The 16,391-nt window shown below is 53.7% G+C and overlaps 1 protein-coding gene across 1 annotated transcript in view; it reads right to left on the bottom strand.

Moving 5' to 3' along the window:
- Positions 1–1,877, bottom strand: part of NOTCH3 (notch receptor 3) — a 38,255-nt gene extending 36,378 nt beyond the window's left edge. Inside the window, exon 1 of the mRNA XM_068979675.1 lies at positions 1,757–1,877. Within this exon, the coding sequence (XP_068835776.1) occupies positions 1,757–1,877 (121 nt within the window). The remainder of the gene's footprint in view (positions 1–1,756) is intronic.
- Between the last annotated feature and the right edge of the window lie 14,514 nt (positions 1,878–16,391).

Here is a 16,391-nt window from a genome sequence, read left to right as displayed (position 1 = left end):
GAGAGAGAATGAGATAAACTGGACATGCAAATGCATTAAACATGGCTTCTGTCCCCTTTAAGGCCCGAGCAGCCAGGACACTATTACCCAGACAGGAGCCCAGGGGTGTTTGTGAACTCACGCTGGGGGCCACATGACACGAGGCATGGGCCTTGCTGAGCAGTGGGCCCTGTGGGCCATGTGTGTGTCTGCATGGCCTGCACGGATGTAGAGATGTTCGTAGGCTGTTGTGTCTATGTATGTGAAGTATGTATCTTGGTATATAGCTGTGGGTCTGTGTGTGACTTGTATGTGCATGGGTGAGTCTGGGTATGGGTTGGATGTGCCAGTTTACCTGCATGTGTCAGCTGGGTGTAGGCATGTCCTTGCATCTGTCTATATGCATCTGAGTGTGTGCAGACAGTGAGTGTGAGGCCTTGGGCTGGTCGTGCAGGGTATGTATGAACATGTGTGATTGTATGAGCACATGTGAGCTATGAATGTCTGTGTCTTGTGTGAGCTGGGTGTGCACGTGTGCAGGTGTACCCTATGTGTGTGTGTGCACACACATACTCATCTGCATCTCCACATGTGTGATCCAAGATTGTGTGTCCTGTGAGTGTGTGACAGGCCATGTGTGCCTGCCGGCTGGCCTCTTGGGGCGGCTGCTCCTGCCCACTCCTGCCCCATCTGCCCTCCCAGGGCTGGGCTGGGCTGGGCTGGGGAGACCTGTTTTCTCCCCACCCCTCCCTGGGCTGAGCCCCACAGCAGCGTCCAGAGACCCAGGGCCAGGGCCACTGGGCTCGCGTCCCTCCCCTGCCGGCCAGGCCTCCCTTGGCTGGGGGTGCGCCCCAGCAGCCCCGGTCCGGCCCCGCTGCAGTCCCCGCTTTGTCTGGCAAAGAAAGCGCGAGGCTGCCGGGGGGGAGGGGGTGTCTAGACGGCGCGGCCATTGTCCCAGGCGGGGGAGGGGAAGAGTGGGGAAGGGGAGGGGCGGGGGGCTACCCGGGCCCGCTGGGGAGGGGGTCGGGTTGCTGGGAGGGGGCGCTGGAGCGAGAGAGGAGCACGTGGGCTCGCGCCCTCTGCCCTCCCCTCCCTTCCCCAGGCGGAGACTGGGTCCCGGGACGCTGTCCGGTCCAAGCAGCCGGGGGAGGGAGCGGGGCCGCGGGCGGGGGAAGGGGCGCTGGCGCCTCTATGGCTCCAGCTCTGGCTCCGGTTCCGGGTCTTGCCGCTCTCCGGCCTGGGAAGTTTTCTCCGAGTTTAGAGCTCCGAGAACTTCGCGCCCCCTCCGGCCCCCAGCCCTGCCAGACCTACCCCGGGTGTGTGCATGGGGAGGGGGAGCTTTTATGCGAGGGGTCCCCGACCTGGGGATACTTGGATTCCAATCGTGACCTTCCCAGGGCTCTAGACAGGCATGGTTGGTGAGAGAGCCCCAGATTCTTGGTTATTCGCCGCCCCCCCCCACTCCCCCGCTAATCTTGATCCGCTCACCTCCAGCTCCCAGTTCCGAGCTCCACGGTCCCTTCATTCCCAGCCCACATCTCTCCCGGGGCCCCAGTTCCTCCGGTCTCTGGGGTCCTGCCTCGCCCCCACTCTCAATTCGGAGTCCCTGCCCCCCGGCTCCTGCGCTCCCTGCCCCTGCGCTCTGGTCCCTGATTCCCAGGGACCGCGCCCCCACCCACCCCTCACCAAGTCTCATACTCGGGGAGGCCTTGCACTCCATCCTTCCCCTTCCCCCACCCACTCACCCCATCCCGCCCTCGGGGTCCCGGCCCCTCACCTGCAGCCCCCGGCCCCGCTAGCAGCAGCAATAAGGGCAGCGTCCGCACGGACGGCAGGGGTGGTGGCGGCGACATCGGGCGACGGCGGCGGGGGCGGCGGCCCCGGGGCCCCGGCCCCATGGCGGCCGGCCGCGACCCTCCCTCCTCCCACCTCTCTCCTCCCTTCTCCCTCCTTCCCTGGGCTCCGGGCGCGTCCGGGGCCAGCCTCCGCGCAGCCAACTTCGCTGAAGTGAGACGGCCGGGCCGCCCCGCCCCCAACCCTGGGCGGCTCGCCCCGCCCCAGGGCCGGCCCAGAGCTCCCCCGCCCCCGGCCCGGCCTCCTGGGGTCCCTGCCCACCCTCCACCCACACAGCCTGGGACCCGAAGACCCTCTCGGAAACTCTGGCCAGCGGGCCCAACCCACGGTGTCAGACACACCCGACTTCCTGAACATCTCCCTGCTCCCCAAAACACATCCAGAGCCCGAGGCACACAGGGAGCCGGGCACAAACAAGACACTCCCCTACCCGCCGCCCCCCGCCACCCCACCCCCCCGCTCCGACACCCCGAAACTGAAACCAGGCACGTCCTGCAAGGCTCCTGAATACACAGCCAGGATGCACAAATGCAGAGGCGTGCGCAGAGCTTCCTGGGGAACTCTTAAAATCTGAAATATTCACAACTCTAAACTCAGGCCCTCTCAGACCTAGAGCCTTGGGCGATTTTTGCAGCCTCGGACCTCGGACACAGGCTAGGAGTCTCAAGTGTGCTACCAGACACCCACATTCCGTCTTATTCCCAGCGCTCCCTGAAAGAAACCCCTTCCTCAATATCCAAAGGTCCACCCCACCCCATAGCCTACACAGCTTTCCTGCTCAGCCAGTCTTGCTCAGTTTCATCCAACTGCCTTTTCCAGAATCACCCATGCTGAAAAACAACCACCCTGCAGTGAGCTCTGTCCCTGTGGCAAGAACTGGGACTCTGGAAAGGCCCCAAGACAAGCCTAGAGAAGCCCCCAATCTGGGGAAGAAAAAACTAGACTCCAGCACTGCGGACTTAGGGTTGGGCCAGAGGGAGGGACACAGAAGAGAAGCTGGCGAGAATTCTGCTTAGGGGAAGGGGGTCACTTATTCATTCATTCATTTATTCAATAAGTAGGTATAAAGCTCAAGCTCTATGTCTGGCATTGTTTCAGCGGCTGGAAGTACACCTCCCCTGCCCTCTCAAGGAGAGAGCTTCCCTGAGAAGGGTTCAGTGGGGGCTCAGCCCAGAACTGAAAGAAAGACATTTCAGGAGAGGGACAGGTTTGCAAACAGAGGAAGGGGACGAGTCAAGTAGGGAAGGAGGGGCGAGTGGGCAGGTCAGGGGTCACCCTGACCCTGAGGAGGAGAAGAAAGAGGCCAGGCCGCCCTGTAGGTGTTGAGCACGGTGATGAGGCTGTAGTGAGGAGGAATGGGTTGGGGGTGAGGTGCTGAAACCCAGGAGTCTGAGGTTCACCCATGAGGCAGCTGAGCACTGGGGCTAAGCACGGGGGTACCAGGGTGAGAGACAGTCACCTGGGCACCCCAGAGACCTTTGAGCAATTTTAAAACTTCATTTAGAAATAATTTAAAATGCAATTTCCATAGGCCCTTTATCCAGCTTCACCAACTGGGCCTACACTTTGCCAAATTTACTTTATCATTATTGTTGTTGTTCACTCACTAAGTCGTGTCCGACTCTTTGCGACCCCCTGGACTGCAGCATGACAGGCTTCACTATCTCCTGGAATTTGCTCAAACTCATGTCCATTGAGTCAGCGATGCCATCCAACTATCTCATCCGCTGTCACTCCCTTCTCCTTTTGCAAACTTCAGTCTTTCCCAGCATCAGGGTCTTTTCCAAAGTATTGAAAAAGAGTTGGCTCTTCGCATCAGGTGGCCAAAGTATTGGAGCTTCAGCATCCCAGCATCCCCTTCCAATGAATATTCAAGGTTGATTTCCTTTAGGATTGACTGGTTTGATCTCTTTGCTGTCCAAGAGACTCTCAAGAATCTTCTCTAGCACCCCAATTTGAAAGCATCAGTTCTTCAGTGCTCAGCCTTCTTTATGGTCCAACTCTCAAATCTGTACATGACTACTGGAAAAACCATAGTTTTGAAGAAATTATATATAATTTTTAATCATCTATAATATGTAATATATTATGTAATATATGTATTTGAGAGCAGAGCTTCCCAGATGGATGGTAAAGAACCCACCTGCCAAGAGCAGGAGACATAAGAGGTGCAGTTTCAATCCTTGGGTCAGGAAGATCCTCTGGACAAGGGCATAACAAGCCACTCCAGTCTTCATGCCTGGAGAATCCCATGGACAGTGGAGCCTGGTGGGCTACAGTCCATGGGGTCACAAAGAGTCGGACACAACTGAAGCGACTTAGCACGCACACGTATTTGAAAGCAAGATGTGGCTATGATGTTCCTTTGCCCCCCACATCATCACTGTATGTTTCCTAAGATCGAGGGCATTCTATTATACAAACACACGACAGTTTTCACCATACGGACAGTTTTTGGTTTCCCCAGTTATATCCCCTATAGCATGTTTCTTTGCTGGTCCAGGATCTAATCTCTGACCATGTGTTGCATTTAATTGTTCTGTTTCTTCATGTTCTTTAATCTGCATCAGTTCCTTAGCCTTTCTTTATCTGTCATGATGTTGATATTTTTGGATAGGCAAGGTCATTTGTTTCACAGAATATCCCTTAGTGAACTGGGCTGTGGTTTCCTCATGACCAGGTTCAGGCTCTGTATCTTTGGCAAGAACTGCCAAAGAACTGATGCTGGTACTCTTCCATGGGTTGTATCAGGAGGCACCTGATATGAGTCCCCAACACTGGTCTTGTTAGATTTTGATCGCTTGAATGAAGCTGGTCCAGTTTCTCTACTGTAAATGTACCATTCTCTTCCCATCCCCTCTTGTAGTGGGGAGATATATTGAGACTGTGTGACTATCCTGATGCCTGTCAAACTATCACCACTGTTTGGGGCATTTACCGGTGATTGCCTCTGATTTTTTTTAATTGAGATAAAATTTCTTTACATAAAATTACTTACCATTTTAAAGTGTACAGTTCAGTGGCATTTAGTGCAACGACCAGCTCTACCTAGTCTCATCACATTTTCATCAACCCTAAAGAAAATGTTGTCCCCATCAGCAGTCACTCGTCATCTGTCCCTGGCAGCCATTAATGTGTTTCTGTCTCCATGGATTTACCTTGTTCTGAATGTTTCACAGCTATGGAATCATACAACGTGTAGTCTTTTATTTCTGACTTTTTTCACTGGGTATAATGTTTCAGAGGTTCATCCATTTTGTAGCATGTGTCAGTTCTTCATTCCTTTTTATGGCTGAGTAACATCCCATTGAAATTAAAAGATGCTTACTCCTTGGAAGGAAAGTTATGACCAACCTAGATAGCATATTCAAAACCAGAGACATTACTTTGCCAACAAAGGTCCGTCTAGTCAAGGCTATGGTTTTTCCAGTAGTCATGTATGGATGCGAGAGTTGGACTGTGAAGAAAGCCAAGCACCAAAGAATTGATGCTTTTGAACTGTGGTGTTGGAGAAGACTCTTGAGAGTCCCTTGGACTGCAAGGACATCCAACCAGTCCATTCTGAAGGAGATCAGCCCTGGGATTTCTTTGGAAGGAATGATGCTAAAGCTGAAACTCCAGTACTTTGGCCACCTCATGTGAAGAGATGACTCATTGGAAAAGACTCTGATGTGGGGAGGGATTGGGGGCAGGAGGAAAAGGGGACGACCCAGGATGAGATGGCTGGATGGCATCACTGACTCGATGGACATGAATCTGAGTGAACTCCGGGAGTTGGTGATGGACAGGGAGGCCTGGCGTGCTGCGATTCATGGGGTTGCAAATAGTTGCAAAGAGTCGAACACGACTGAGCGACTGAACTGAACTGAACTGAACCGAACATCCCATTGGAGATATAAGAGATTGCAGGTTCCATCCCTGGGTTGGGACGATCCCCTGGAGAAGGGAATGGCACCCCACTCCAGTATTCTTGCCTGGAGAGTTCCATGGACAGAAGAGCCTGGTGGGCTACGGTCCAAAGGGTTGCAAAGAGTTGGACACGACTGAAGCGACTTAGCATGCAGGCACAACATCCCATTGAATGGCTATACCACATTGTACTGATCCATTCCTCTGCTTACCTGGGATGATTTTTATAATTATTTATTTTTGGCTGCGCTGAGTTTTCATTGCTGCGTGAAGGCTCTCTCTAGTTGCGGCGAGTGGCGGCCACTCTTCGTTGCGATGCGCGGGCTTCTCCTTGTGGTGGCTTCTCTTGTTGCAGAGCATGGGCTCTAGGTGCGTGAGGTTCAGTAATTGCAGCATGTGGGCTCAGTGGTTGCAGGTCTTGGGCTTAGTTGCTCCATGGCATGTGGAATTTTCCCAGACCAGGGATTGACTGTGTGTCCCCTGCCTTGGCAGGTGGATTCCTATCCACTGTACCACTGTGGAAGTCCCCTTGGATGGTATTAAAACACTGGAAGAGGAAGAGGTGGTAGAGGCAGTACCATTAGAGAGAAAGAAGAGTGAAAAGCCAAGGGTGAAAGGAACAATTGACCAGGGTCCAACACAGGAGATGATCCCCAGCCCTGCTGAGTGTGGCAGAGAGTCAAGTGCCAGGGGACAGGAACTGAGGGTGTCCCAGCCTCTTTATGAGTGCAACCTCCATCCGGGAGGGGAGCTATTAACCCATCTTCCGGGGTCAACCTTCATAGGGGTGGGTCTCTGCCCATCTTATGATGACTTGCTGGAGGCTTTCTAGAGGAAGAGCTAAGATTTGAACCCAGTGACTCCAGGCCACATGGAATGAGAGGGAGGGGTGGGGTGTGGGTAGGGGTGGGGACTGGGCAGAGAAAAAGACAAAGGTTGCATAATCAGAAGGGGCACAGCTGACTCACTGTGAGTGTGCTGAGTCAACAGGCCTATGGGGATGGGGGAAGGCGCAGCTTAAGTCCTTCTCATACCCATCACCCCAGGAGGAAATCCAAGCCCCTCAGCCCTGCTTTAAGAGCCTTCAGACGCTCCCCAGCCCCTCCTGTTCCCTTCATCGTCACACTGAGTCACCCAGCAGGCTCTACACTCTCACGGCCTTTGCTCAGGTTCTTCTTTCTGCCTGGGACATCCTTAGAAGGACCCTTTTGCTTCCTCCCCAAGCAGGAACTCATAGCAGATGTGTTCTTTTTAAAAATGCATTTCCTGGGGCTTCCCTGGTGGTCCAGTGGTTAAGAATCTGCCTTGCAATTCAGGGTACACCGGTTTGATCTCTGGTCCCGGAAGACGCTACATGCCACAGGGCAACTGAGCCCATGTGCCGCAACTGCCAAAGCCCACTGGCTCTAGAGCCCGTGCTCTGCAGCAAGAGCAGCCGCCACAACAAGAAGTCTGTGCATCGTGATGAAGAGTAGTCCCCGCCTGCCGCAACCAGAGGAAGCCAGTGCACAGTGATGAAGACCAGCGCAGCCAAAAATAAAGATAAATAAATGTATTTCCTGGGAGTTCCCTGGTGGCCTAGGGCTAAGGATTCCAGGCTTTCAGTTCTGCGGCCCTGGGTTCAGTCCCTGGTTAGGAAACTGAGATCCTACAAGCTGCACGGTGCAGCCAAAGTACATAAATAAATAAAATTTTTAAAACGCATTTCCTTCTAGCTATAGGGGATGTTCTACTATTTCCTACACATGCCGTGGCTTTGCGCGCGCTGGTCCCTCCTTCTAGCGTGCCTATCCACCTCCATTTCTGTACCTGGTAAATTCCTATTCTTCAAGATTTCAGCTCCAGGAAGTCCTCTCTGCTCCCCACCCCTGGCTCTCCTAGCACCCTCTCACCCTACCACTTGGCCTTGTCCACAAGGGGCTGGGGGTGTCTGTATCCTGCTCTTTCTCCCCTCTTCTATAATGGGGGCTCACCAGTGGCCAGACATCACACAGCATGAGGTGGGCACTGAGGGGGCAACATGCGAGGGAACTGGCTGAAGGAGTTGGCATGCTCAGTCCAAAGGAGGCACCATTGGGGGCCCAGACTACTCTCCTCAGTAACTTCTAGGGATCTGGGGGTCCTGAAAAGGGTCAAGTGGCCCAGGGGACAAAGGTAGAGACTTCAGGAGTGGGGCTAGTGCCTCTCCTGACCCCTCTGAGAAAGGATTTTCTGCCGCAATAGATGCCCTAATGGGTGCTGAGCTCCCCATCACAAGGAGCAACCAAGAACCTGGACACACATTTTGCTAGGCAGGAAGTCCGAAGTGTCCTACTCTGTTAGATGGTATGTGGCAGACAGAGACAGAGAGGAAGCAGTAATGATGAAGACACAGGCTGAGTGTAGCACAAGGGGAGTGCGGACAAAAAGAAGATAGGTTTACAGAGCGCCTGCTGTGCATCCGTCTCTTTTATCCCCTCCAATTATTTATTTACTTTCTTTTTGGCTGCGGGGGGTCTTCATTGCTGCGGGCAGGCTTTCTCTAGTTGCGGAGCTCAGGCTTCTCGTGGTGGCGTCTCTCGCTGTGGAGCACGGGCTTTACAGCGTGTAGGCTTCAGCAGTTTCAGCACACAGGCTCAGTAAGTGCGGCTCACGGACTCTAGAGCTCAGGCTCAGTCGTCGTCGTGCACAAGCTTAGCTGTCCCACGGCACGTGGGACCTTTCCGGACCATGGATAGAACCAGCGTCCCCTGCATTGCAAGGAGCCCTGTCAGTCCCTTTCTGAAGCCCCCAACTTCTGAGGACACCAACTTGGCAAGGCAGAAAGTGAGGGTCCCTGCTCCGGCTTTCTGCTGCCCTCCAGTCACAGTGGCAGGAATAGCCCAAGGTGTCCAGATCCCTGGGGGCTAGGACAGTCAGAGCAATTATTCCCATGACTTTGCAGCAGGCAGACACCCAGTTCCCAACATGGTGGGGGTAGGGGTGGGTTTGAGCCGTCTCCCTTGCCCCTGCTGGTTGCCTTGGCCAGGGACTGCATTTCTCCTCAATGAGCTCAGTCCCCAGGGATGCAGGACCTGGGGCCAGGCCAAGACACAGCTGCTGGGCCCAGGCCCGCTGACCGGGAACCTGAGAATGTGCCCTTCGCTTATCCTCTTGGGACCACAGTCCTGTCCTCTGCACATGAATACTGGGGCTGGGCCCTTACACCCAGGCTATGGGAGCCCAACAAGAACCAGGAGGAGTGAGGGCCGCTGGGTTATAGGGCCTGGGCAACGGGGGGAAGGGATGGACCCCAGGGGCTGTGGGCTGCAGACCCGGCCAGCGATCCTGACCACTGCCTCCCTGGAGCCCTCTCATGCTCAAACCCTTCATGGCTTCCCGTTGCCCAGAGCGACATCTTCCTCACCAGTTTCCCTTCCCCGTTTCCCAGCCGACCCAGCTTTTTCTGGCTGTGTGCTGGGGCCTTGGCTGCTGTGCAGGCTTTTCTCTAGTTGCAACGTGCCGCCTTCTCATTGCAGTGGCTTCTCTTGTTGCAGAGCACGCGCTCTAGGGCACTCGGGCTTCAGTTGTTGTGGCCCGTGTGCTTAGCAGTCGTGGCTCCCGGGCTCTAGAGCACAGGCCCTACAGTTGTGGTGCACAGGCTTAGTTGCCCAGTGGCACATGAGATCTTTTGGGACCAGGGACTGAACCCACCTCTGTTGCATTAGCTGGTGGATTCTTTACTGCAGAGCCACCAGGGAAGCCCTCAGCCTTTCCAGTTTTCACAATGGCTGTACCCACTGCCTGGAACACCTTCCTCCAACTTGGGAGACTCCTTTCACCTGACAGCTCACTCTAGCCCTCCAGCTCTCCTCACCTTCATTCAGTCATTTGACAAACACACACTGAGCAACTACTTTGTGCCTGACCCTATTACGGGTAGAGGTGATGAAGACCGAGCAGGTTCCTGCCCTGATAGGGGAGACAGATAAGAAACAAGGAGGCAAACAAATAAGAACCCTAGAATGGGACATGAGAGATGAAGATATCTCAGTGTAGGGGTTCACGATGGGCATTGCTGACAAGGGAACATTAGAACTAAGACATGGGATTTCTCTTGTGGTCCAGTGGCTAACACCCCAAGCTCCCAATGCAGGGGGCCTGGATTCCATCCCTGATCAGGGAACTATTAATAGATCCCACATGCCACAGCTAGAGTTTGCATGCCACAATGAAGAGCAAAGATCCTATGTACCAAAACTAAGACCAGCCAAATAAATAAATAAAAATATTTAGGGACTTCCCTGGAGGCCCAGTGGTAAAAGCACTGCGCTTCCACTACAGGGGATGCGGATTCTATCCCTGGCCAGGGAACTAAGATCCCACGTGTTGCAGTGAGGCCAAAAAAATAAATGAATAAATATATTTATGTTATGTTCAGTTGCTCAGTCGTGTCCGACTCTGCAACCCCATGGACTGCAGCATGCCAGGCTTCCCTGTCTTTCACCATCTCCTGGAGTTTGCTCAAACTCATTGAGTCGGTGATGCCATCCAACCATCTCATCCTCTGTCACCCTCTTCTCCTCCTGCCCTCAATCTTTCCCAGCATCAGGGTCTTTTCCAATGAGTTGGCTCTTTGCATCAGGTGGCCTAAGTAATGGAGCTTCAGCTTCAGCATTAGTCCTTCCAATGAATATTCAGGGTTGATTTCCTTTAGGATGGACTGGTTTGAGCTAAAAGAACTGTGATCTGAAAGGAGGAGACTTTCAGACTGTAAGCTGTAAGCCAGAGAGGCAAACAGTCTGGTAGCATGTTCCAGGTGGAAGGAGAAGAAAGTGCAACGGCCCAGAGGAGAAAGGGGTGGGTGGATAAGAGGAACAGCAAGGAGGCCAGGGTGCTGGGTGCAGAGTGAGCAAGGGGTAGGCGCTCAGGGAAACTGATGGGGGCTGAGTTCCAAGGGGCCAAAGATGTGGGTTTAAATGAAAACCACAGTGGACACCACTGGAGGGGTTAGGCCGAGGGAAGCTGACCTGATCAAGGTTGGAAACGAAAACACTGCCATTTCTTTTTTTTTTTTTTTAATTTTTTTATTTGGCTGTGCTGGGTCTTGGTTGCGTCAGGTGGCATCTTCATTTCTGCATGTGGGATCTTCAGTTGCGTCATGATGGATCTAGTTTCCTGACCAGGGATTGAATCCAGGCCCCCTGCATTGGGAGCATGGAGTCTTTAAGCACTGGATCACCAGGGAAGTCCCAACATTGCCATTTCTTCCCCCAGGGATCCTTCCCTGCAGTTTCCCGTGGACTCTGCTGGCTCCCATGGCCTCTCTCAGTTCCACTCTGACCCTTCCATGTGATCCTACCTGGCTCCCACAGCATTCTGAGCTCTGTGGGCCTCTGTCTTGCTCACTGGTGAATCCCCGATGTCTAGAATAGAGCCTGGCACACAGTTGGTGAAATAACAGTCAGCTGAAGAATGAATATACCCAGCACATGTTAGAGGAACAGCAGGACCGAGGTGCTGGGACGTGAACCTGCTCGAAGCCAGTCCCTATCTGGACATGGACATGTCTGGCCTGTTAGACCAGGGCTCAGAGGGAAGGATGGGGGCTGATGGGGCCTCCTGAAGGAGGAGTGGGTGTGAGGGCTTAAAGTGGAAGAAAAGGGAGTGAAAAGAAAGGAACTCACTTCCATCAAGCACCTACTGGCTCAACAGCTCTGGGCAGGGGAAGAAGGGAAGCGATACTCCCACCTTGGTGGGGGATGGGCAGGCAGTGGTTTCCCTGCCTTAAGACCCTCCACTGGACAGGACATCCCAATGGATGTCTTGGCCTCACGGGCTATGTGGTCAGACCACTCCAATCTTCCTTGCCCAGGGCCTCACCCAGGACCTCATCTCTTCCAGCTCACCTCTGAACTAAGACACTCTGTGTGCATGAGTGCGTGCGTTTTTTAAGTTGCTTCAGTCATGTAAGACTTTGTGCGACCCTAGGAATTGTAGCCCGCCAGGCTCCTCTGTCCATGGGATTCTCCAGGCAAAGAATACTGGAATGGGTTGCCATGCTCTCCTCCGGGGGATCTTCCCTACCCAGGGATCAAACCTGTATCTCTTACGTCTCCTACACTGACAAGCAGGTTCTTTACCACTAGCAACACCTGGGAAGCCCAAGACACTCTGACACCCTTTATTACTTCCTTGCCACCCCAGCTCCTGAAACTTGTCTTCCTTCTTTCCTGCAGGTGTGGCACTTGTCCCCCCACACACACACTTTTCCTCTTGCTTCAGAGAAGGGGAGCATTTCCCCTCACCTTGGCTTTTCATTACCTCTTTCCTTGGCCATAGGCTGAGGTCTCTTCTGTGACAAAGCAAAGTGTTAATTGCTCAGTCATACCCGAATCCTTGAGACCCTATGGACTGTAGCCCGCCAGGCTCCTTTGTCGATGGGATTCTCCAGGCAAGGATACTAGAGTGGGTTGCCATTTTCTGCTCCAGGGGATCTTCCTGACCCAGGGATCAAACCCACATCTCCCGCGTCTCATCACTGAAGGCGGATTCTTTACCATCTGAGCCACCAGGGATTCTATGGTAAAGTGAAACCTGCAGCAAACGCTCATTTCACAGGCACACCCTTTCCCAGAGCTCTTGTCTCTCTCCCCTGCATCTCTCCCCACTGCTTGCTCCATTCTTCCCCTTCTCCATTCTGCTCTACGCCCCAAGAGGCTGACCTCTACAGACTGTATCAATGGACATCCTTGTCCTCTAGCTTCCAAGTGGGTTTGGCCAATAGGAGGCACTGGCAGAAGATGAAGCGGTGGGGCAGGGGATAGGGGGAGGGAGAAGGAGAAAACAGGATATTAATTCACCTGTATCTTTCCTGGTAGGGTCACCACTTCAGCTGACTGTATCGCTTGACCAAAGGTCCTGTCCATACAATCCACAGGGTATTAAAGAGCAGAGACATCATTTGGTCAACAAAAGTCTGTATAGTCAAAGCTATGATTTTTCCAGTAGTCATGTATGGATGTGAGAGTGAGTGCCGAAGAACTGATGCTTTTGAACTGTGGTGTGGAGAAGACTCTTGAGAGTTGCTTAGACAACAAGGAGATCAAACCAGTAAGTCCTAAAGGAAATCAATCCTGAATATTCACTGGAAGGACTGATGCTGAAGCTGAATCTCCAGTACTTTGGCCACCTGATGTGAAAAGCTGACTCACTGGAAAAGACCCTGATGCTGGGAAAGACTCTGTCCCCCGGGGAAACAAGGGGGCAACAGAGGGTGAGATGGTTAGATAGCATCACCAACTCAACAGACATGAATCTGAGCAAACACCAGAGATAGTGAAGGACAGAGAGCCAGATGTGCTGCAGTCCATGGGGTCACAAATAGTCAGACACGACTTAGTGACTGAACAACAAACAGCACACAAACCTCTCTCTGGGCTCTGCTAACATCCTTCCTTCCCCCTTCCCAGGCAGGGGGATCCGGAAGTGGTCATGGCTCTTCAGGGGTGCTCACTGGGGTTTGCTGCACTAACCCCTGTTGGTTTCCCCAAACCCTGCCCACTGTATATGGTCCCTATAGCAAACCTGTCTCAAATTGCCCCATTTGAATGTTAGTTGTTCCCTCCAGGCTCCCGACTGGGGTCCCCGCTCTTCCCTCCCATCTCCACTTAACTGCATTCAGAGCATCCAAGTCCACTGTCCTCAGCTTGAATTCTCAGGTTTCCTCCCTCACAGTCTGCATGCCTCAATCCTCCAAATCTCTCAGTAGCTTTTGATACCATGGGCTATGTACGCCTCTCTTCCTTGACCTCCTCCCCCACCATTTCTGGGGCATCACCCCTGCCTGCTTCCTCTGCTGCCTATCCCTAACCCCTCCTCCTTTGCTTGTCTCTTAGGTGCTGGGGACTCCCAAGTCTTGTTTGTTTTCCACTCTGTTCTGGGGAGGCTTCATTCTCTCTCCCAGCTTCAGTGCCCTTTTGCCTCACCAAACACGGATGCTTGCTGGATTATCTTTAACCTATTATATTCTTCCAGGTTCCTGCCTCAGGGGTCCTGCTCCCTCAGGTTCAGTATGCCCCAAACGTGCTTCTGGTCTTCCCTAGGATTCTACTCCTCCTTCAAGGGCCTGGACTTCATCCTCTATTGCCTGGACCACACCCATTCTTCTTCCAAGCCTCCCCACCTTGTCTTCCCCCTCTGGTCCTGCCCCCTTACCAGCTCCCAAGTAATATTCCAGACATGCAGATCTGTCTGGGACCCTTCCCTGCGGCCCCGGTCATACTGGAGATGTGGCTCCTGGCCTCGTGTTGGAAGCATTTTGCATTCCCACGTCTTCCCATCCCAAACCTTCCTCCCAGTCCCACAGAAATGCTAAATGACCTGTGCACGGGAGGTTTCTGTGGACTGGAGCACATTCTAGCAGGATTCAGCTCTAAGGCCGCCTCCTCCAGGTAGGTGCCCATCCCAATCCCCTCGCGCCTATTCCCTCATTCCACTCGGGCCTGACCACATAGGGCTGGGAGAATCTGCCCGGCTTTATCTCCCTTGTCCGTCCACTGGTGCGTGGCCACGGATTACAGTTGGTAGCAAGGACATGTACATGAGTGGGTGAGCGAATGAATGAGTGAATGATAAGGGAGTAAACGATGGAACGTGATCTGGAGACGTGAGCCCGGAGCAGGAAGAGGCAGACGCGGTGTCTGGGAGGGGCCTCAGTCAGAGTCCAAAACCTCCGGGTGTCGGCTCCTCCTCAGCTCTAAGAAAGACGCTCCCAGATTGGCTCAGGCTGAGAGAGGCGGGTTTTGGCCGAGCCTCTAGTTGCTATTGGCTCACTTGCCAGGACTCTACCCAATCAACGCGATCGCCTCTCCCCTCTCCCCACCAAACCGCCTTTCGCCGGCCAGCAGCCGCGAAGGCGTAAGACGGCGCCTTCTCGTTACCCTGACAACCGTCAGCGGACCGCCCCCCCCCGTCGCCCTGGCAACTGTTCGAGGCCTCTCGTCAGCCTTCTCCCGGGCCCCTCCGGTCACCCAGACAACCTCTACCCGTTCCGGTTAACCATCAGCCCTTTCCCCGTCACCCTAGCAACGGTCACCAGACCCACCGCCAGCCTTGCCCGCCCCCCGCCCCCGCGACACACCGTCTTCATCCTGCACACAGGCTTCCTCGTCCTAAACCTTAGCTGAGGTCCCGGGCGCCCTCTTCCTCTCGTCCATCTTCCTGGCCCCTCGACTGCGGCGAGGAAGAGTAGAGGCGGGGAGGCCGGATGGGTGGAGTCTGGGGGTCCTGGCTCAGATCGGGGCTAACAGACCATCTGGTTCTGAGGCTGTGCGCAGCTCTGGGCCTATCTCCTCGCTCTCACTCTTGCGTGAGAAGTTCAGCCGCCACAGGGAGCTTCTCAAAATGCAAACCATGTCCCTCCCCTGCTGAAAACCCTCCCTGGCTCCCCTTGAGAATCAGATCCGAACTCTTTGAAGCCCCTGGCGGTCTGGCTGTGGCCTCTTCCTCGCGCCTGCCCCCTCGCTCTACCCTAGCAGGCACTAATCTCCACACTGTTTGCTACTCGAGTAGCCCAAGCTTATCCCAGCCTCTGACCTTCCTGTCACTGCTTCCCACTCCCTGAAATAAAAACCTTTCCTGGGACCGGTCACACACCCACGTTGCTCTTTCTGCCTCTTCTCTGTTAACTCCAGAAGAGGGCCTGTGTCCTTGAATACACTCTATCCTCGGGGCCTAGAACAGCTCCTGACACATAGGATGAGTGAAAGGATTTTTATGCAGGGGACAAAAGAGGACAGAGCGGGGTAACCAGCAGGCAGGCTTTGGCTAGGCAGGTCCATCCAGGAGATAAAAGTGAAAAAGTAAAAAGTGTTAGTCGCTCAGTCATGTCCAAGTCTTTGTGACCCCATAGACTGTAACCCATCAGGCTCTCTGTCCAGGGTATTCTCCAGGCAAAAACACTGGAGTGGGTTGCCATGCCCTTCTCCAGGAGATCATCCCCAACCAGGGATCAAATCCGGGTCTCCTGCATTGCAGGCAGATTCTTTACCATCTGAGCCACCAGAGAAGCCCCCAGAGATAAGAGAAAGGTATTATTTCTGAGACCCTCAGACTGATTCATCACACTGGTGCAAGTCGTAACAGTGTTCCCAGAGGCCAGGACAAGGCTAGGGAGATAAAAGTTAATGCTGTGACCAGCCTGGGGCTAGATGGTTCACCTTCGAAATGTATGATCTTCACTCGGAGGCTGGAGCCAGGAGTCCCCATGAAGAATCAGCAGAAACTCTGGTTAATTTGGAACAGAAGAGTCTAGGAACTGGGGAGGCAGGCCTGACACCCCGGATGGCTATTCAGGGAGCTGGTCCCAATCTTATTTCTCCTAACAGAGCCAAGAGCTGTTTTCCCATAGATTTGAGACAGAGATCCCAGGGATCTTTCCCAGGCTGGGGTGGTAGAATTTGACCTCACAAGGCCAGGAGTCATGACCGGGAGGGAGATCATGGGAGTTTATCCAGGGCCTGGCTGGAGAGGAGTTTGGACCTCCACCTGCCTGGGTGAGTGAGGAACTGAATTTTTCATCGTATTTAATTAACTTGCATTTAAATGGAAGTAGCCAGACGTGGCTACAAGTACTGTATTGGACAGAGCAGCATTTAGCTGAGGACTCCAGACTGGTGGTGGAAGCCAGG

This window comes from Capricornis sumatraensis, chromosome 9, assembly GCF_032405125.1.
Source record: "Capricornis sumatraensis isolate serow.1 chromosome 9, serow.2, whole genome shotgun sequence".
Lineage (NCBI taxonomy): Eukaryota > Metazoa > Chordata > Mammalia > Artiodactyla > Bovidae > Capricornis > Capricornis sumatraensis.
This window is presented reverse-complemented; position numbering and strand designations above follow the sequence as displayed.